The sequence below is a fragment of the Epinephelus moara genome, chromosome 20, assembly GCF_006386435.1.
Source record: "Epinephelus moara isolate mb chromosome 20, YSFRI_EMoa_1.0, whole genome shotgun sequence".
NCBI classification, from domain to species: Eukaryota; Metazoa; Chordata; class Actinopteri; order Perciformes; family Serranidae; genus Epinephelus; species Epinephelus moara.
The window spans coordinates 8,487,296-8,509,180 of NC_065525.1; the positions used below are offsets into that span (position 1 = coordinate 8,487,296).

Genomic DNA, 21,885 nt, shown 5'->3' on the forward strand with positions numbered 1-21,885 from the left:
GGGTTCTAATGTTTACAACTGGGAGCAGCATAGAAAGCTGCTGCTGTGGCTGCAGCTGGCTCATGAAAACCATCTCTCATATTAAACACAACATGCACCTGAAGTGCTAGGATATATACACTCTGACGGTAGGCTATGACACGAGACTGCACGAGTCATGACGACATAACATTCTGGCACGAGCTAGTAGACGTAGCAGGCTCATTCAGGCTGCTCAGGCTAACAAGCTAACGTTAGCATGTTGTAATGAACACAAGTGGACAGACATCAGTCGTAACGTCACTGTCAGAATATTTTAGACGTTTTATTCTGTTGGTTTTATCGAAAATAAATTGCCTACTGTGCAAACAGATAACGTAATGTTAATGTTAGAAAAACATTTATCTTATTATCTAGGATTTGGTTAACCTACAGCTCACAAGGTTTTTGAATGTAACTCCTGTTACTTATTGTTTTTCTGTATCCTATTAATTTATATTTTGTAACGTTATATTATATTCATGAAACTGCACTGGATGTTGCTGATACATGTAGTGTTTTTAAATAGCTTTGTGACCGTGGCACCTTGGCAGCAAATAGTAGTTTAGCAAATACTGCTGCTGATAATTGCATCATAAAAACATGTTCACTTAATAGCAATTTATTAAATTTAAAGTTTTAAATGTAGGGGAATCGAATTGTTTCAATATTATTTGTGTAAAGGTATTCATAAATGCTTCTCACTTATTTGAAAACTAATGAAATGTATACAGATATTTTTTTATTTGTGAAATTTGTCTGTGTATGTGCAGCTGCTTTTTATATTTGCAAAACAGTTTTTTTGAGGTTACAAATTTTTTGTATTTGTGGAAAGTGTTTTATATTTACAGATTACACTGACACATGTATTGCTGATCTGTTCACACAAATAATTAAGAGACAAATCTGTCTCCGTAAAAATGTAAAAACATGTTGATGCACAGAAGGTTTGGGAAATAGCTTACTCTAACATTAGTATACTCTTTTGGATAGTAAAGTGTATCAACATCAACAGTAAGTTTAAGATTATATATATTTTAAATAATTGTTTATTACGCAAAGATAGATGAGACAAAGTTAATCTCATTGTTACTTAAGCTGTAAATCTTTACAGTGGCACAGGCAGCAGGGCTCCATCATCGGGATCAGCTGCTGAGGGCTGAAAGTATAGAATAAACTATGAAGAAGAAGAGCCGACGTCCAAGGTCATCTGAGACTTCACGACAGACCAGCAGGACACAGACAACAGTGAGCGTCGGCACGGAGAAGAGGCCGCCTGGAAATAGAGGGAGACCTCGCAAGACTGTTCCTGTAACCACAGACAGTTTCTACCATGATAACACTGCAAAAGACAAGACTGCTAACGTAGACTGTAGAGTGGCGGCATCTGACGACACACAAAAATATCCACAGAGCAAGTCTAGATCTTCAGGTGCGTGTCTCAGTACCAGTGCTAATATATTGCCTCTTGTCACAGTTTCCTCCAGAGAACGATCAAACATAGTGTCCATTTGCTGATTTTGGGTCTTGACTGAAAAAACACTGATCTGTTATTTCGTCCAGCAGGTAGACTGTCAACTGCCGTCTGTCGGCTCTGCCACGGGAAGTTCTCTCCACGCAGCCTGCGGCACGCCTTCAACAAGTGGCCTCAGGATTCCATCGATATTGTTGATGACGAGTCTGACGCGGCGGCACAGTCACCCCTTTTATTCCACACAGACTTCCAGCAACTGGTCGGGGTCCAGTTGGACCGTGACCCCCGGTTATCAGAGTTTATCTGCAAGAAATGCTACTCTAAGTTCTACAAGTGCCACAGCATCCTGGTCAGGTTTCTGCAGAGGGTCAACCTCCCACCACTTGGGAAAGAAAACCTCAAAAGCTGGTGAGTCTAAGGAAAATATCTCCTTGAGTGTTGACTCTAAAAGTGTGTGTTTACTTTAGTATTCTCAAAGCTTCAGGCAAAAAATCCACAAATATAAGCAACTGTTTGTTTCTATTTCAGGAAGAAGTATCCAGAGGCCTCAGTAAACCATGGCTCAGCAAGTAAATTAAAGAATTTTTCTTTGTTTTTGCTACAGAAATGACATAAAACACAGGTTAACTGACTGCACTACTCTGCTAATACATTCTTCTGTTTTCTTTCAGCACCACAGTCCTTTACCTCAGACCCTAAGTGCCTCCACAGCCTGGTGTCCTGGGCTCACCACCACGGAGAGGCCTGCCGCTCCTGTCCCAACCTGAGAGAGGTGTTGGAGGGCCAGTGCTGGGGCTCAGTTAAGGCCGTCTGGGGTTGCGTTGATGGTCACAGATACATCATGGACACATGCACAGCCACTCCCAACCCAGGATACACAATGAATTTAAGCAGCGGGCCATTAGGGAGTGGCAATGGTGATGGAGTGATGTCAGAGGAGGAGGAACAGGAGGAGGAAGATGAAGAGGAGCAGCCCAGTGGGAATGGAAGGACCCCAGCAGGAAGTATGGACACTCTGGCTCAACACAGTCCACCTGCAGTCACAGCACAGACTCAGAGCTCGGCACTGGCTGACTGGACCACTAACAGTGAAGGTGAGACTGTTGATAGCTCATGAGATCTCCAGAAGGTGTGAGGCAGCATCAGCTGTACATTAGTGTCAAAGGACCTTATTTTACACCCGACGCAAAGCAGCACACAACGCCGCGCAACCGTCATTGCTAGCTTCAGACTGACAGTTGTCATTTCCAGGGACAGCGTCCACGTTGAGTAAGTAGCAAATGTACTTGCGTCCATGGGCGTGTAGGCTTTAAAATGAGGTGTGGTCAGACACGTTAGCGTATTGCTATTTTGAGCAATTAACCAACAAAAACCTGATCTACAGTCAGAATGGTGCAGTATTTTCCTGCTATTTAAAGAGGGCACATCATTCAGATTGTAACATGAGCCTACAGAGGTGGGTTTACAACACATGTACACTCTGCTTGTTACACACACAGGGATGCGCGGATGGGTGAAATAAAACACCAGTAATGAGAAAAAATATTTATTATATTCTGTAAAATGTGAACATAGCAGAGAGCAGAGCAGAGCTGCTGTCTGACTCTCCATTAATAGTGGTGCTGTGCGCATTTATGCACAAGGAGCAGGGCAAACTTTAGTGCACAATATACAGGTGCACCAGGCTTCTAAAGGGAATTCATGTAAAGGATATTTCCCTGACATTGAACAGCATCTGTTTCTCAGTCACATTTCCATTATAGCTGTGAGTTGTTTTGCAAACATGTTTTGCGTGTATGCATACTCAAAACATTTTGCAGCTGTAAATTTGCAGCTCAGTAGATGTGATGAGATACACTTTGTGGCTGTACTCGGGTTAATTTCAGTGCAACACCACACCATCATCTGTATTTCCTGAATAGTGTCTATTAGCGGCATGGAAACTACTTCCTCTTTGCCTTTTTTCTTCTCTTTCTCAAAACTAGTTTTGCTGTACATGTGTTAAGGTGAAGTCAATGTCAAATGAAATCAGCCATAACAGTCCTGCAATAAATGTTGCATTTGCAAAGATTATAAAATTCTGTTAAAGCGAAACTGTCGTAAAGAGGTGTTGATTTAACTCTTCGATCATTTTGGAGGAGGTAGTTTGCAATGCTGTTGCAGTGTATTGTGCTGTATTTAGCCTCCACTGATATAAATGTGGTGGACATAAGAGCTTAAAACCATTCCTTAAATGTTTTATGGATACCAGCCCTGGTTTATTCATGAGGAGTCAGCTGCAGGATTTTAAAGGTTCATGTACACAGATGAAGCAGCCAGACTGTAAACAGTACCTTGTTTACTCCCTACATGTAGAGACAACCAGTGGAGCATTGATATGTCAATAATTCTCTACTGTGTCTCCTGACACAGATGTTCAGAACTCATCACTATGAATCGTCTGAATGCTTGTTTGGCTTGTGTGGTGTCTGTATGAATGTTTGACTCACATGGTTGTGCTTTTCTCTCGATTAGGTTTTACAGGTCATGAGGAGGCGTCGTCTCCTGCTCCGGCCCAGCTGGAGGACAGGGCTGCTGATAGTGATCTGTCTGACAGGTTAGTCACACTGTTGATCTTTCTCATCTGATTCTGTCTTATAACCATCAATTTGTGGTAGAACTGTACTTTTTGGATGCTTCTCAGCTTTCTAAGTGATGATTTTTAAGTGAAGATTGATAAAAGGCCACAACATCTACAAGAACTGTAACTGTGTGTGTGTAGGGTCATTTCCGAGGATGACTTTGAGGAGACTAGAAAAGAAGGATTATCAGACGATGAGTTATTTGAGCCGTTCTCAGACAAGAGGTGGGTTAATTTATTCTTTAGCAGAGGTTTTTTATTTTTTATTTTTTCATCTCAAACAGCAGAGATGTTCTGAAAATGACTTCTTACAGAAACCCAGGTTTGGTTTTTAGAGTACCTTTCTCTCCCCCTCCCAGAGCTCGCAGGGTGACCGTCCCCAGCAAGAGAAGAAGAAGCAGCCCTAAGGCCCTGGAGGAGCCCAAAATAAAAAAGAAACCTGGACCCAAACCTGGCTGGAAGAACAAGTTCAAACCTAAAGCGTACGTATTTGACACAACTTGAGTCCTACATTTCCTTAAATACACAACCTCCAGTCAGCAACAGTTACACGTAATATTTAAATGTGTAGTTTATCTCAGTTGGAAGGACATTATATTCTGTTGAAATGTTTTTAGACCATGTTCATTCATTGTAGTTGACTATTTTAACTTTAACAGAAGTGCATGAAAGCTACATTTAGAATCTGTTATAATAACTCTTTGTTATATTTGGTTAAACTGTCATTGCATCCATACAGACGTACGTAAGAAAGAAAATCTGTGGAAAACATCATACTTCTCTACCTCCTCGTAGTGCTTCTAAAGGCATTTGGAAAAATCCACTGTAGGTGAACAAAAAAAGCCAGTCGGACCCGAGGAGTCTCTAATGCAGCTGGCAGTCATGTCAATCACCGCTCATGAACTGCGGTCAGACTGTCAATATTTGAGTGTACTGTTTAGCTGTAGAACGAGAAAGTTTGTGACCCAGCCTCCATGTTGGCAACAGTTAAACCAACAACAAAGCACCTCCCACCAGGAGGAGCAGACACTCTGCCTAACTTTTACAGCTAAACAGTACACAGTAAACAGTAAAATATGTTTCTGAAAACATTTGACACAAGAAATAGGCAATGCAGTAACAGAATCTTGATTTATATTTGATCAGCACTGTGTAGTTTGACAGCAGTTCATGAGCAGTGATTGACATGACTGACAGCTGCATTTGAGACTCCTCAGCTCTGATTGGTTGTTTTTGCTCAGATGCGATGGGTTCTTGCAAATGCCCTTGGAAGCATCACGAGGAGGAGGAGAAACCAAATTTTTTTTGTACCTACTATCTGTCTTTGGTATTTCTGTGTGGATATACTGATACACTGAACGAAAATATAAACGCAACACTTTTGTTTTTGCTCCCATTTTTCATGAGCTGAACTCAAAGATCTAAAACATTTTCTACATACACAAAAGACCATTTCTCACAAATATTGTTCACAAATCTGTCTAAATCTGTGTTAGTGAGCACTTCTCCTTTGCCGAGATAATCCATCCCACCTCACAGGTGTGGCATATCAAGATGCTGATTAGACAGCATGATTATTGCACAGGTGTGCCTTAGGCTGGCCACAATAAAAGGCCACTCTGAAATGTGCAGTTTTGCTTTATTGGGGGGGTCTGGGGGGGTCAGAAAACCAGTCAGTATCTGGTGTGACCACCATTTGCCTCACGCAGTGCAACACATCTCCTTCGCATAGAGTTGATCAGGTTGTTGATTGTGGCCTGTGGAATGTTGGTCCACTCCTCTTCAATGGCTGTGCGAAGTTGCTGGATATTGGCAGGAACTGGAACACGCTGTCGTATACGCCGATCCAGAGCATCCCAAACATGCTCAATGGGTGACATGTCCGGTGAGTATGCTGGCCATGCAAGAACTGGGATGTTTTCAGCTTCCAGGAATTGTGTACAGATCCTTGCAACATGGGGCCGTGCATTATCATGCTGCAACATGAGGTGATGGTCGTGGATGAATGGCACAACAATGGGCCTCAGGATCTCGTCACGGTATCTCTGTGCATTCAAAATGCCATCAATAAAATGCACCTGTGTTCGTTGTCCATAACATACGCCTGCCCATACCATAACCCCACCGCCACCACGGGCCACTCGATCCACAACGTTGACGTCAGCAAACCGCTCACCTCACACGACGCCACACACGCTGTCTGCCATCTGCCCTGAACAGTGAAAACCGGGATTCATCCGTGAAGAGAACATCTCTCCAACGTGCCAGACGCCATCGAATGTGAGCATTTGCCCACTCAAGTCAGTTACAACGACGAACTGCAGTCAGGTCAAGACCCCGATGAGGAGGACGAGCACGCAGATGAGCTTCCCTGAGACGGTTTCTGACAGTTTATGCAGAAATTCTTTGGTTATGCAAACCGATTGTTGCAGCAGCTGTCCGGGTGGCTGGTCTCAGACGATTTTGGAGGTGAACATGCTGGATGTGGAGGTCCTGGGCTGGTGTGGTAACACGTGGTCTGTGGTTGTGAGGCCGGTTGGATGTACTGCCAAATTGTCTGAAACGCCTTTGGAGACGGCTTATGGTAGAGAAATGAACATTCAATTCACAGGCAACAGCTCTAGTGGACATTCCTGCAGTCAGCATGCCAATTGCACGCTCCCTCAAAACTTGCGACATCTGTGGCATTGTGCTGTGTGATAAAACTGAACATTTTAGAGTGGCCTTTTATTGTGGTCAGCCTAAGGCACACCTGTGCAATAATCATGCTGTCTAATCAGCATCAAAAGTGTTGCGTTTATATTTTTGTTCAGTGTAGTTCCAGCGAATATGACAAAGTTATTTTTATACAAAATACCAACTGTAGCTTTAACAAACCACTATTGTGTTTTTATTTTCAGAGAGGAGCTGCCCAACATCTACAAGTGTCCATATCAGGGATGTACAGCCGTCTATAGAGCTCCTGATGGTTTAAAGGTCAGAATTCACAAACTCTTAACATAATTTCACTTTATCCAAGTGACACATGCTCAGTAATTGGATTAATAATGATGTATATTACTCTTAGGACGCTTACTTAGTATCGGGTGTCCAGCCTATACATAGCTAATTTCACTTTATTTTTTACAGTAAAAGAATAATATCCTATAATATGTAAAGTACAAGTAATATTCTGTGATATTGTTAATATATAAATATATTACTCTTAATCTTGACTGTCTATATGACTGGTTTTCTTATTGGGGGGGGGTTTAGAAACACATCAAAGAGCACCATGAGGAGATGAGAGAGCGCCCCTGCCCTCATCCTGGCTGCAACAAGGTTTTCATGATCGATCGCTACCTCCAGCGACACGTCAAGCTCATCCACACTGGTGAGGTCAAAAGCAAGACTTTGTTTTACATGTGCTGTTCTTCCCACCTGGGGCCTCTGTCATAAAACAAGTTCAGCCTAATCTGGCTCTCTTTGGGCTACTTGGCTTCACTGGGCCTAACATTTGCGATCCTAGTTCCTACATGAAACTGCTCACAACAAGGTCTGTGGATTATCATTTGAAATACAATTGAAAAACTCAACATCAATATCTGAACTTCGAATAGATGTGCCATGTTATACAGACTGTAAAATCAAAGAGGCATTTGTTTTAGGTGTCAATGTGTTAACTTAACTTTGTGATCTTAATGGTTTTTGTTTGTTTGTTTGTTTGTTTGTTTGTTTGTTTCAGAGGAGAGGAACTACATTTGTGACCAGTGTGGCCAAACCTTTAAACAGAGGAAACACCTTTCAGTTCACCAGATGAGACATTCAGGGGCCAAACCACTGCAGTAAGAACTGACGATGTGATTTTTTGCTTTAAAACTTATGTAGCTCATGAATAATTATTTCAACTTGTAGATATGAAATGAAGCATCATTCTGACACTGCACTGCATTTTTTGGTTTTGAATTTAGATTTCAAATATTAAAGCATGGACTGGAGACAAAGGCCATAAATGTTAACGTTTTTTTTTTTCCTATAGATGTGAGGTGTGTGGCTTCCAGTGTCGCCAGCGAGCGTCACTGAAATACCACATGACCAAACACAAGGCCGAGGCTGACCTGGAGTTTGCATGCCTGATCTGCGGAAAGCGCTTTGAGAAGGCCCACAACCTGAACGTTCACATGTCCATGGTCCACCCACTGACTCAGACTGAGGTTCAACGAGGCAACAGCCAGCAGCAGCACCAGCCGCCGCTGTACTCTGACCTGCACACCATCACTCTGACCGGGGAGGTGGTTCAGCCAGACCAGGACAGATGACGGCAGGGAGTCCAGGTCCAGGTCTGCTGCACGGGTACATAAACTGTGGGAGTTTCCCACAGCCTCTACTGCAGTTTCCATTTTTTCCACATTCAGGTCATGGACTGTGATGGGACCTGCCGTATGGCAAAACAGATGTTTATCTCAGTTCTCTACCAATATTGCAATTTTAGCTCTGCTTTTGTGTCATAACAACACAATTTAGTGGATCAATTTTCTTATATTTACTTGTTATGGACCGCTCTTTACAGCTTTCAAGAGTCACTTTTCATTCCAAACTCAAATCTTCCAACATCTTCCAAAATCTTCTCACACACAGTATGAACTGAATAGGGACCTAATAAAAAGAACCACCAGGCTTACGCGTTTACAGTGTAGTCAAAATTAGTCACGTTTTAATAAGGAAATCAGCCGATAATTATTATAACTGTTCTGATTTCATGGTGAGCATGGTGCGAGTGGAAACAGTAGGACAAAGTAGAGATATTTACCCCGGCCTGTCTTCTCATTTAGCTCACTGTGGCTGCTCCTGACTGTTTTATCACTCCCTGCAATTTTTTAAATTCATCTGCTGTCCAAAAATGACCACTGTCGGTTGTTGTCAGTGCTAACCTTAGTAAAACATGCACTACATTTCTTGTAACTGCTTTACAATAAAAGCCACCCTGTGTTTTGCCCGAGCAGCAACCTGCAGGGCTGAAAAATGAAGGCAACACTGAAGTGCCAAAAACTGCAGTTCCTTTAACGGCTACTTGAGGCTGGCTCCAAAAGTGAGTCAGTCTCCACAGACCCTAATGATAAAATGCCTGACTTTACAGCAGAAATAAACATGTTTACAGCCTGTTACATAAAACGGTTTTGGTCTCTAAAGCTAATTTCAACCATTCATGACAGCTGTACGAGAGATCAATTTTTATATAACTCACCCATTCACTTATTATTAAGGCTTGAAGTTATGCATATTTAGAGGCAGGGCCACTAGCATGACAAGGCATCGCTACAGTCTGGGTCAGATTCACCCTTTGCTCCTTTACAGCTGCACCCTATTGTCAAGATGGCGACCGCAGAAATGCAGAAGTCAAGGCGACAAAACGACAGTCCACAAACCAACGGGTGACATCAAGGTAGCTGCATATCTTATTTTATGCAGTCTATGGTTTCACCAGTTGAATGCTTTTCATGTGAAGCAGCAGCAGTAGGTAATGTTGGGTTGTCCTGTCAAACCCACATTTGTAGGTAGGCACTTGAATCCAGGGTGGGAATGGTGGACTCTGACAAAAAACATAACAATTTAGAATCTTAATGTTTATAAATTGAAAGGCGACAACAACTTTTGGTGCCTCTGTTTCAGATCTGATGTAAAGATGATTTTACACTGCCTGGGGACTATATGGATCTATACGCAGTTTTATTTGATAGCTGAAGTGCACAGTAGCAGCCACATATAAATGACTGTGTAACCTATAGCAATGCAGTTCTAAGTCCTATAATGCAATATTCGTGTTACCTAAATATATGTGAAGCACTTGTGTGGGCTGTGTAATCACACAGTGCAAATAGCTTCAAGAACATTCACTTCACTTTTATTAGGTCACTGTTTTTTATTAAGTTATTACAATGCTAAGCACTCTTTTTAAGAGTTTATATCTGTATTGTAAACAGTGGAAAGGGCTTCAGATGTACATGTGTATAATAAAGTCCTGTGTCTATTATGTGTAAAAAGACAAATAAAATGTAGAAGTTTTTTTTTTTTTTTTTTTTTTTTACAAAACTGAGTATTTAGACTCGTAAAATCTGAACTATTTAATAAATATAACAAGAGGAACATGTTTTCTGTTAGATGTAAAGTTGGATTACAGTAAAACAAATAAAGTACCTGGTGTAATGTCAGATACCGTAACTGTCTAAAAGACACTTCCTAACCTCAAAGGAGTGTAAAAGATTTTGTAGTAAAAGTGGTGTCACAGTTCACGTTAGACAGTTTTTATGACTGAACATGAGTCGGCAGCTTTTCAGAGGAAGTCCATCTCCGGGCTGAGGCTGTGGGGGTCGAGGTGCACAGAGAGAGCTGCTGCCACCTCTGGGTCCAAGTCTGCACACTGGGACTCCAGCTGGACCAGGAAATAAGTGATGAAGACAAGACAGGAGAGTGTGAGAAAGATGTGTGTCAATGGAGGATCTTACAAAGAGGTGTAGTATAGATGTGTACCGTATATACAACATGCATGTGTGTGTCCATCTGTCATGCATTCATAACACAAGTAGACAGCAGACACATCGCTGTTCACACCTGTTTCTATCATGTGTGTCCAGCTGACCACTTGGGTTGAGATTTCATTACCGCCTGCGTCATCTACGCTACAAGGTCAAAGGGCCCCGCATCCAGTTATTGCATCCACACTCTCACTAGCTGTTCACTAGAATGTTTGCTAGTCATGTTAGTGGTTGTGTTGGTACAGCTGGAAGTATTACTGTCAGCAGAATTCCACACCTCTCCTTCCATAGGGAAAAACAATTGACAGCCACACAGCACTTCGTCAAACTCATCATAAATGGGCAAGTTATAAAGCGTTAGTGCGCTGTCACTAAAACAACCGCCCATCCTGCATTAATGATGTAATCCTTGTCAGGGACATTTCAGGGGGCATTAGCATTTACATTAAGTATGTGAACAGGCTCTCTGTTGGTTACCTGTCTGAGTTGGCCAGAGGACAGGGTAGTAGGAGATGTCTGTGAGATCACCCTGAGGAGAAACTGTTTGGCGTGGCTCACAATCTGGAAAGGCTCCATCTGACAAAATAATTCATAGGTTTGACTTCAGAGCAGCATCACAGGTTTGAATGACAATCATCACCCTGATATGAACCATCATTCTTACATTTGGTTAAAAATTACACTATATTGAAATGGTCTTAAAAAGCATAAATGTAAGTGTTTGATACCTGTAGACACCCTGTCTGAGGCTCAGTCACCTGATTGTCAGAGGGATCAGTGGCTGGTTTAAGTGTGTGTCCGTCCAGGAAAAGCTGCAGCAGATTGATGTAGCAGAGGACAGCAGTATGGAGGAACCCCGGACAGCGCGCAGCTCTTTGCAGCAGCTCAGCACTCTGCTGGAGCAGCAGGCTAAACACACACACACACACACACATTACAAAATGGAACTGTACAAATACAGTACAAATGGAAGTGCAGAATTCCATAGAGAAGATCTATTTTGCACATTTTATTTAAGAACCTGACGCACATCAACTGATGGTTTTGGTTTGTTGCAAACCTGAAGCAGCCATCAAGTTTACTTTCCTACCATCCAGTTAGTCATTAAAAATTTGAATATATTGACTGATAAGTTGTGTTGTGAGGGTAATTACCAATACCAATGACTGTATATAAAGATGGTCAACATGTCTCCACTTCCTCCCACTGTACAGAAATTAATCCAGAATATCCTATCCATGTGGTCGCTGTCCAAAAAATCGCAAACAGCACCACTGATTATAAGCACACCAAATAGCACACACAGCTGTCAATCATGACATCAGACCCATGTTTTTGTAGCATCAAATAACTAAAAAAAACAAACTTATTGGAAAAATGAACACTTGAACAAAAAGTGCGATATTAGCGTGACAGAAATCATCATTGGTAAGAGTAAGTGTTTTTTGATTTTTTAGTTCAGCCTATGTCCCACCAACCAACACGGAGGGGGCGGGGTTTAAGACTGATACTGTAGCCAGCCACCAGGGGGCGATGGAGATGTTTTGGCTTCATTTTGTGGTAGCTGTCATGTCGTCCATTTCTATTATATGGTCTGATACACCAGGCAGTATTTAAATTGTTTATAAGAAATGCAAATTTTAAACTTTAAAATCTGATGTTCTTTCAATGCTACAACTAACCTGTAGAAGGCCCAAGGCACCAATCGGGTAAACTCATCTGATGTCACCATGGTGATCGACTGATAAACACCTTGGTCTAGAGTTAGGGAAAAAAAGATACAGCCCACTAATTTAACACAGCATAAATACATGTGAGACACAATAATTTAATGTCAGCCTTAATGCCAGCTTTAATCTGCCAAATAATGACCACCAGGTCAATAAAACTGATGTAAACGAGCATGTAAAGTGAACTGAGATGTGGTTGTTGAACACAATACTCTGTACCATTTGATTTAAAGACGAGCAGCCAGTCTGCCGAGTCCACCAACACAAGCAGAAGGTCTGTGCATAAACTTCTGACTTTCTGATGGCTCCTCTCCTACAGAAATAACCACAGACAGAACATTACACAGAGACTCCCTCATACAGTAGGAGCAACAGACTTCACTGCAATATGGGAGATGTTTAGACAAATAAGTAGTGGAAAAACACTACACATTTTACTATTGTATGAAGAACTCAACTGCTTTTGCATTTCATGTAAAATATACCTGTGTTTTGCCAAAAGTATGTCTAGGGGTTTATTTGTGACATATTATTTACTTTGCAAACATGGGTTGAAGTTTGGCCTGAGGGAGTGTGTTTAGCTTAAATCAATGTGTAAGACCTTTGCATTATCCTAAAGGAACAGTTCAACATTTTGAGAAATATACTTATTAAATGGAGAGACCAAACACTGGCTCTAGATATGGCCATTTGCATTTTTGCATCAGCCACCATAATTAGCAGCATCAGAAAATCACTGATGTAAATCACCAGTTGCATTTTGTTTCCCGGTACAAAAACACGGAAGGAATTCTAACCAGGAGGAGTTTCAGCTGGTTGCAATCTGCAATTCTCACCACTAGATGCTACTGAACCCCCCCTAAATCTTACACACTGTTCCTTTAATAATATAACCATTTGCCTGAGCACTCTTATTTAGAGAGATATACAAAGAGAGCAGCAGTAAAGTACGCTTCAATTCATATATCACTCATCCATTACTTTCATAAGGAGCATTTCCATGACCAAAAACTTCTGTTCCTTCCTGGACTATGTGTATGGTGTTACAGGGTTCATGCCTAATAATGAGCTTCTAGATAAACAGAAGACATGTTTATTTTCTCTCAGGCCATGAGTGTGTGTGGATGTTGCTATTAGGGTTTATCAAACGGAGCTCGGCCTCACACAGACCTTTCTCTCGAACTGCATATAAATCCCCATAACACTTTATCAGAGTACCAACACATTTTCATGGACAATATTTATGTATAACACAAACATTGCTACATCTAAAAAAATGCAGTGCAATTTAAAAGTAGTAGTGGGTCATAGAATTCACATGGCAATTTTCCTGACTTTTCCAGGCCTGGAAAATGAATTTGTGAAATTCTATTACCGTTCTAGGTTTTCCAACACCATGCTTTACACTAAATATTCTGAGAACATGTAGGTATGTTCATAATTTGTCACATATACTCTACAGATCATTTGTTTAACATCCACAGACAGAGTAAAACAGTTACATTGTAATCTCAGCTAATACGCTGTTAAAATGTCACAAATATAAACTACCTGTAAGTGGACGATCCAAATAAAGTGTTACTAAATCCTAACTGCTTTGCTGTGTCTAACCAACACAAAAACAAAATCTGCTAGTAGAAATTGTTTGTTGCAGAGCAGGGTCAATTAATTGCTATTCCTTACCTGAGGATACAGGAGTGATGACACATAGTCGTTTACACACAGGAAAAGCAGGAAAACAAGCACCTGGACAAAGAAATGAGATGGCAGCAGGTAAATATAGGAAACATGGGAAAACACGACAAAAGCAACCTCTGGCTGTTTTCAGAGCAGGTGGATGTTAAAACAACAAATGAAATGTGCATTTTTAGAGAGCTATCTATGATCAGAGATAATGGGACAAAGAACAACAAGTCTATTATTTCTGGAATCCAGTTTACCCACTGTTACTGGCTGCCATTAACCTTTATGACATGAGCACTGTTCATCTTGGTGGTGTGGTGTGATGTTAACCAACACCTGGGGCCAGATGCATAAAACTCTGTAGATTCATGACTAAAACTGTGTGTACGCACAAAGGCGGAAATGTGGAGAGGCATTCTTTTCATCAGATTTATAAAGCCATGTGTACGCCTGATTTAGTTCTACAAATCTCAATCCTTGTGGGGCTGGGGGCACATGCACGAACTGCATTTTCACATCCACAGTTTCCATAAATGGATATAGAAACACTCTTAAATATCTGTTTGCATATCAATACTGGTGCCTCTCCACTATTTATTAGACCTGTCTATGAGAAATCCGGTAAAGAAAGTGCAGTTTCACCAAATGTGTTGCATTGGCTTGGTTGTCCAACAGTACCAGAGCAGCTGCCATGACACACGGCTGTGGGAATTTGTACAGTCTGTACCACTATTTCTTTTTTTTTTTCTGCAAACCATCACTGCAGTAAAATCTCTATCATTACGATTAAACATCAGAAGGATGATCAATGATTCATTCATACCGCTTATGTTGAAACTGACTTTACAAACTTCACAGGGTGAAATTAAACGATCATGAACAGAGATAAATGTTAATGTTTTCTGGGGGGTTTTGTGCATACACCTTGTCTATGCATCTGGCTCCAGAAGATGAAGCCAGAGTAAGGAACATGGACTCTGTAGGAACAGATGCCAGCTGGGAATTGTGATAGCAGCATTAAAACTGTAGCTCACTGTATATAAAGATGATGTTTTTGAATGGAAACAAATCTGCAAACACCCTGGTTGGTTTTGACAGAGGGCTGAAAATTACATTTATATGTGAAAGTTCTTTACCTGCCGGTGTTTTGTGCCCCTCTCTGGTTGTACCACATTCAGAGCAGCACTGAAGCCCTGGTTGTCACACCCAGAGCCCCGCCAGGCACGATGCAGGCTGGCGGCCAGCTGCAGAGCTGCAGCTTCAGGCACTGGCGATGATGACAGCCCCTTCTCTAAACTGAACGGCAAACAGAATTAAAATCACCCCAATATGAGCCAAGTGAACCAAGAGACACACAAAGCACCAGCACCACAAAGTCAGCTAAAACTGACTCTGAAATGGAAGCTGAGGGTCCAGAGGGGACTGCTTTGTGTCAGCTCTTCGTATCCTTCACACTAACAGTAAAATGTTTCAACAGTGGCATGGAGTGAAGTGAATCAGAGAATCAGGGGTGGTGGTTTATGAGAGTGAGGCTTTACCTGCACACCCAGTTCTGACAGTCTGAGAGGAGCCGCAGCTGCTCTGGGAGAGGCTCTCCATCACATAGACGATGCCACAGTGACAACAGCACTGGAGACAGACGCTCCCACCAGTGCTACAGACACACACACACACATAATCATCATGTAAATGATGCCTGAGCCCGCAAATCAAAAACATTCACAAGGTCTGCATTAGTACTGGTTTTGTTCATTTCCTCTCCATGTAATAGAAGCATGATGTCATGTTATTGTCAAAATTATGCAGTAAGGATGATGGTAATGGTCTGACTGTGCAATGCAAGCAGAAATGCTGCTATTCTCCATCACAGTCATTCCTCAGCTGCAAGTACATTGCTAACATACATGAAGCTACATGCCAAAATCGGGCAAACATGTAATTTTGGTTGCAGATGTCGAACATTTCTGCACAATTTCAGTTCATCTTCCTGCTGGAACACGTCAGTTGTCTTGTTTTTACCATTACAGCATGTAAACATGTTTTAGTATATACAAGTATCAACCTGAAAATGAGCATTCATTAGCTGTATGGAGAACAAACAGTACCACTGTGGAGACCAGGAGCAAAGGACAGCGTAGACTGATTTGAGTCCAGGCTTTGTTGACTTCTTCACCTGAGCGTCCACAACGTACACTGGCACATAACACACCCTGGAGAGGACACACAGACAGCAACTTACTCAACTTGAATTTCTCACAGGAGGTTGTGGAAATACAGTGAAAAATGTAGCTTATAGTGATGCACAGGTCAGGGTATTTTAAGATCCACACCAATCCAGCCTGTTATGAGAGCCAATCCGCCATGCCCAACCTGTTAACACACGCCTTAATCAATAACCCAAACCCAACCTGCAAATCCAGAATCCGGAGCTGCAAGTTTCTGGTAAAAAACATCACTAATAACAACCTAATTGCTGTTGGCTATGTTGTATGTCATTTCCAGTAAATATCACCATATAAAACAACTGTTACATAACGTTACAGAAGTGCATATTTAAAGGATTCAGTGTGGACAGAGAAAACACTTGCTGTAAGGACACGGTGTTAGGCATACAATATTTTTTTTCACCAGTAGCTTAGATTTAAATTCTCTTTAGATTTTAATGAAATGATTCTCACTCTCAGGAGGTGTGATGTTAGATGGCAGGACAGCAAGCCGACTGGAGAACACATCTTCCTCTGTTGTTGAACAGGAGAAGATGAAAAATGAGAGCACTTTTCCAAACAGCTGATCAGATTTGGAGAGAAATGTATTACAATCTGATTAGAGTAACTGGACAGCTCACCTGATGCTGGTTGACATGTTCTATCAATGTGTCGCACTCCAGAGTCGTCCTCCCTCCTTCAGACTTTACTTTAATGAATAACACTGCTGGGAGAGCCAACAGCACTCTGTGACACACACACAGAAGGTTTTCAGTGGCTATACATTTAATTTGTGGTTTTCAGACTTTTCGCACACAAGACCAACTTAGAAAATATTAGGTTCCCCAGGTATTTTGGAGATTCCTCCATGTACCAATAAAAGGAGCTCGTGTACAGCGCATACCTGTTCCATGTGTTCAGCGTGTGTTGCAGGCTGAGCTCAGAGCTGATGCTCGGAGGAGCTGAGGCCTCTGTGAAGCAGCATCTCTGAGACACCAACTCAAACAGGAAGTCACACACATCAGCTCTGCTCCTACGGCTGCCAGGGAGGTCGCTCACTTCCATCTCATAGACAAGCTCCTACACATACACACGCACAGAATGATAGTTGTCTTTTTTTTTTTTTTTTTTTTTTAATTAAAATCACTTTTAATAGATTAACTAGGAATGTATTTATGAGCACAACATCATTCTAATAAACAGTTTGTTTATAAGCATACTTGTGTCAGCTGAACACGTCATATTCAGTGTACACACCTGTAACCTGGACAGGATGTCTGGCAGACAGGTTCCCGTTTCTGACGAGATCTTTTCCAGCCTCTGCTCACTGTTGACATAAAAGAGTTAAGAGTTGCATTTTATTACAGTTTATTTCCAATTTTATTATTAGGTTTCACAAAGGAGAGAACAGGGTGTACTTGTTGAGTCTTTCAGGGTGCTATAGTACAACATAGAGACTACTGTATTCACAAGCACAGGGAGAGAGCCAATATGCCTCATTTAGACTTCATTTTTCACTTGACTTTTTAAAACCACTGTAAAATTAACCTCATACACTCAACAATAAGCTGCATACACTTCAGGGGTCACTCATGCTGACCTGTATGCTTTCTGTGAAAAAGATCTGACACACAAACTTTTGAAAAAATGTCCTAGCCTGTTGCCTTCAGCTACACAACAAAAATTAAATCTATTTCACTTCGATGTCTTTTGTAAGTTTGTTTATGTCCATTAACAACGCTAATTACATCTACCACAGGAGACATTTTGTGTCACCCACTTTAACTGTTGGTCCATGATGGCTTTGAGCAGATGAGAGCAGAGATTCTTCACATCTCCACCACAGCCTCCCTGCTCCTCCGGACGAGACAGATAGAGCTCCAAGCAGGCCCACTGTTGGTACTCCTGACTACACACACACACACACACAGCAAAAATAAAGTCAATGTACCTAGTAACTCTGTGTGTGTGTGTGTGTGTGTGTGTGTGTGTGTGTGTGTGTGTGTCTGTGTGTCTGTGTGTGTGTGTGTGTGTGCGTCTGTGTGTGTTTCCTGCTTTACCGTTCTGGGTCTGACAGGGCGTCTTCACTTCTCTGTACTCTGAGCTCATTAGCCAGCCATTCTGAAATCAATAACTTGACAAACATAAAGGGTGAGGGTACTTGTGTTGTCAATAAGATCAGTCCATCAATCAATTTAAATACAAACTAGAAAAGTGCACTCAGCAGACCACAGATCTCCACCCGGGTGCTAGAGGTGATCATGGCCACTCAATACATGCAGTGCAGCTGTGCCCAGTGTAATTGCCCCTCCTGATAAGATGTTTTTTTCCTCTCATATCATGCCCAACCTTAGTGGATCATAATGTATCAGGAATGGAATTAATCTGCAGACACCCAGGTTCAAAATAAGACCAAACTTTTCTTTTTAATGTCAGTTTTTGAGCCAAGACGAAGGCCAAACTGTGGCCTGCACCAGACAGTGAGGCTTGTTTTTAGCCTGCTGATTGCCAGAGATGCCTTTGCTCTATGTTGTTGCTACATGAATTTGTTGAGGACTTGTGGCCCCCTATTGGCTGGTTAAGAGGAGAATGGAATCAGCAGTCAATGACGGTATTAAACAGTCAATAAAACAACAACTGTGAATCACTGAAACCACAAGAAGTCAATGAGCATACAGACATAAATCTGCACACAAAATATGAGGCTGTTTGGTCCAGTAGTTTGTGAGATTAGCTGTGGACACAGACACACACACTGACTTACACACACACGACACACATTGTTCCCTCCAGTCTTACACCCGGCGAAATTTATATAAGTAACAAAGTTACTGATTGCTCTCTGATGCTCACTGAACATAATATTCCACACTAACACATCTCAACACTCACTAAGCCGAGGCTTTATTCGAGTCAAGAACGAGAGGAGCCAGTGAACCCATTTTACCTGATACTGTGGTGTGTGTTGTAGCTGACAGAAAGCTGGGTGCCTCCACAGATGCAAAGCCGTTTTTCTCCAGGTGTTGTTGGTGTCCGTGGCACTGCTCCACAGGCCGGGCAGGTTCTCCTTCTGGTATTCCCTTATGTGACCGCTAGCAGTGATGGGAGTTCTTCTGGCTTCAGGTAACAGTCTTGGGATGAGGTACAGAAGCTGGACAAACACACAATTACATGCAGAGTTGAGGATCTACCAACTCATGCCTCCATAACATCAGCACGAAAAACTTATTCATTAATGTTTCTCAAGTAAATGGTGTGAGTGTTTCCCTGTAGCTCTTTCTTGAGTCAAGTGTTTTAATGTAACACATGCAAAACTAATGACATTATGGCAGAAAGAGAAAAAGACACCTTCTTATAGAAGCTGTTGAGGATGTAGTCCTGCTGTTGGTGCTGGGGCAGTGAGTCCCCTCTGCAGATCCCATAACACAAGGCTGCCACACACAACCTGGACAGCAACAACAAGACTGTGAGTCGAGGCCAGATGCCAGTATCACAAACTGACAACACAAGATGAGTCAGGTTAAGTTTTTCACCATCCAGCCACACTCACCTGACACAGAAGAGCATGTTAGCCTGTGTGCTGCAGACCAGCGCGGAGCTAAGAGCTTCTCCGACAGGTACTGGCTCAGGCAGAATGGGCGGGACCAGCTGAACCAGAGGACTGTGGGACATGGAGGCGTGGACATGGACCATAAATGCTGCCAGACCAAGTAAGTGGGCAGCACTCAGCGATGACCCCTTTTTGACAGAGGAAGTTTGTAAAGCTGATGAGTGAATGAACTGATTTGAGCAGCGTGGGGGAATAAAGAGGTCAAGTGACTTTAATCAAGCCTAAAAGTTTAAAACAAAACAATCCATGTATGATGTGAAACAGTAAGAGTTAGCAGACACAAACGTGAATATGGATTTATGTACCTGGTTATGAAATAGGTCCCAGAGTCTTTGTATAAGACTGGAGAGGAACTGTGTGTTACCAAGCAGGACACTGACGAATCTGGAGGCCCACTGGCTCTGTCTGGAGACACCACAATGAAAGAGATCTCATAACATCAATTGAATTTATATCTAAACCTGTGCACTGAAAACTGGATTGAATTACTTTGTGCTTGCTCTTCATCACATGCGGTATGTAGATAAAAGGGTCTATATGGCCACTAAATGGTACTTGATACAACTGAGATTTTTTTATGATTAATCCACTGGCAATGATCTTATTTCTTGTTTATTATTTGTAAGATTTTTTTAAAAGTTGTAGCACTCACTTATTAGGAGGGTTTGCTCTGGAAGCGTCCAACAGGCACTGGCAGAAGTTTCTCAGGATCATGTTTACAACCTGAGAATATAGGCGAGAGAATTTAACAATACATAAAATTCTTGACATACATACAGACAACTGATACAGCAGCAACTGGTGATATAAAAACATGAAAATAAAGAATGAAATTCATCAGTGCATACTTTGACGTGGAGCTCAGGGGACGGAGGGGTGTTAATGTGAAGTATGATGACTGTCTGTCTAACCAGCTCATCAGGACGGCCCGGAAAGATGACGCCCAGAGTGTGTGAGATCCTGGACAGCTGGGCCGACATATCTGTGGATACATGACCAGCTTGACAGGCATGGGAATGAGGGAAACAAAGGACCTCATGATTCAAGACTCAAAAGAGAGGATGGGGATGTGCTGTGTGACTGAACTGACTGAGCAGTTATGGAGCAACATTAATATTCACATGGAGTTGTTTGTGTGTGTGTGTGTGTGTGTGTCCTTTCATGATATCTGCTCACCTCCATCATTTCCCTTCTTAACCAGCTCTGTGAACTCCTGCAGCTGAACCTTCAGGACCTCCAGAGGATCATCATTAGTGTCCACACACACTGCACTCCCTGAAAACACAATCATGTGACTGTCGTACAATATTACATCTATGTTTGTCATGATGGGAAAAGAGAAACCACAGAGTGATTAAAATGTGACAGCATGAGGAGATTTCCACTCTCCCTGTAAGTGAGCTGTGCCTCTGTCAGATGACGCATTCACAAATTTTCAAATATTGTTATCGCTGTATTATGTAACCTTCTGAAGTTTTTTAGACGCCAATATAAAGTAAAATAAAACTTACTCTTTTGTAGGTGGTTGTTACATCATCAGAGTAAATCAGATTTATGTACCTGAATTTGAAACATGTACAAAAAAAGATAATCTTTGTGAGTACACAATTAATGAGCGTTATAAAGAATACCCACCACCCTGCTGCCTCTGTTTCTGGCAGGACTCCACATAAGATGAATACTGTGCAGCAGGGATCTTATCTGCCCTGAGTACAGACAAACATGTGTCAGAACAGAGAAAACATACAGAATAATCACAGATAATCATTACTGATAAGAAGCAAAAAAGGAATGGTGTTAAATCAAAATTTCCCATTTCCCCAGATTAAATGTGTTAAAGAATATATTTTTGGAGACAATAAATACATGACAGGATAAAATTCTGCACATTTTACAAGCCTCTGAAAGTAACTCACTTTTTCAGAGCTTCTATAAAACTCATCCGAGCATCAGCTTTGACAGGAAGCTGGAAGTGAAAGACAAGAGAAACTTGAATTTATGCATGTAATGTGAAGATTTGTGACAAAATAACAG

The 21,885-nt window shown here is 41.7% G+C and overlaps 2 protein-coding genes across 7 annotated transcripts in view; one reads left to right on the forward strand and one right to left on the reverse strand.

Annotated features, from left to right (window-relative positions):
* znf276 (zinc finger protein 276) overlaps positions 1-10,181 on the forward strand; it is a 10,537-nt gene extending 356 nt beyond the window's left edge. Inside the window, exons 1-12 of one of the 2 annotated variants that reach the window (XM_050073290.1) lie at positions 1-128; positions 1,133-1,450; positions 1,582-1,900; positions 2,021-2,061; positions 2,164-2,586; positions 4,007-4,088; positions 4,254-4,337; positions 4,472-4,594; positions 7,013-7,088; positions 7,368-7,485; positions 7,837-7,936; positions 8,131-10,181. The exon at positions 1-128 is cut by the window's left edge and continues 356 nt beyond it. In XM_050073290.1, the coding sequence (XP_049929247.1) occupies positions 1,198-1,450; positions 1,582-1,900; positions 2,021-2,061; positions 2,164-2,586; positions 4,007-4,088; positions 4,254-4,337; positions 4,472-4,594; positions 7,013-7,088; positions 7,368-7,485; positions 7,837-7,936; positions 8,131-8,410 (1,899 nt within the window). In that variant the 5' untranslated portion in view covers positions 1-128; positions 1,133-1,197 and the 3' untranslated portion in view covers positions 8,411-10,181. The remainder of the gene's footprint in view (positions 129-1,132; positions 1,451-1,581; positions 1,901-2,020; positions 2,062-2,163; positions 2,587-4,006; positions 4,089-4,253; positions 4,338-4,471; positions 4,595-7,012; positions 7,089-7,367; positions 7,486-7,836; positions 7,937-8,130) is intronic. The other variant, XM_050073291.1, reaches the window with a different exon arrangement.
* A 133-nt stretch (positions 10,182-10,314) lies between these two features.
* Positions 10,315-21,885, reverse strand: part of LOC126407959 (Fanconi anemia group A protein-like) — a 33,967-nt gene continuing 22,396 nt past the window's right edge. For 2 of the 5 annotated variants that reach the window (XM_050073286.1, XM_050073285.1), the window contains exons 21-44: positions 21,768-21,817; positions 21,487-21,557; positions 21,028-21,126; positions 20,700-20,851; positions 20,504-20,574; positions 20,157-20,256; positions 19,792-19,979; positions 19,590-19,686; positions 19,189-19,392; positions 18,302-18,375; positions 18,022-18,150; positions 17,499-17,568; positions 17,146-17,321; positions 16,883-16,988; positions 16,716-16,775; positions 16,143-16,247; positions 15,576-15,691; positions 15,174-15,333; positions 14,038-14,100; positions 12,574-12,667; positions 12,307-12,382; positions 11,353-11,533; positions 11,102-11,200; positions 10,315-10,521 (exon numbers count right to left, since the gene is read on the reverse strand). In XM_050073286.1, the coding sequence (XP_049929243.1) occupies positions 10,423-10,521; positions 11,102-11,200; positions 11,353-11,533; positions 12,307-12,382; positions 12,574-12,667; positions 14,038-14,100; positions 15,174-15,333; positions 15,576-15,691; positions 16,143-16,247; positions 16,716-16,775; positions 16,883-16,988; positions 17,146-17,321; positions 17,499-17,568; positions 18,022-18,150; positions 18,302-18,375; positions 19,189-19,392; positions 19,590-19,686; positions 19,792-19,979; positions 20,157-20,256; positions 20,504-20,574; positions 20,700-20,851; positions 21,028-21,126; positions 21,487-21,557; positions 21,768-21,817 (2,640 nt within the window). In that variant the 3' untranslated portion in view covers positions 10,315-10,422. The remainder of the gene's footprint in view (positions 10,522-11,101; positions 11,201-11,352; positions 11,534-12,306; positions 12,383-12,573; positions 12,668-14,037; positions 14,101-15,173; positions 15,334-15,575; positions 15,692-16,142; positions 16,248-16,715; positions 16,776-16,882; positions 16,989-17,145; positions 17,322-17,498; positions 17,569-18,021; positions 18,151-18,301; positions 18,376-19,188; positions 19,393-19,589; positions 19,687-19,791; positions 19,980-20,156; positions 20,257-20,503; positions 20,575-20,699; positions 20,852-21,027; positions 21,127-21,486; positions 21,558-21,767; positions 21,818-21,885) is intronic. The other 3 variants (XM_050073289.1, XM_050073287.1, XM_050073288.1) reach the window with 3 other exon arrangements.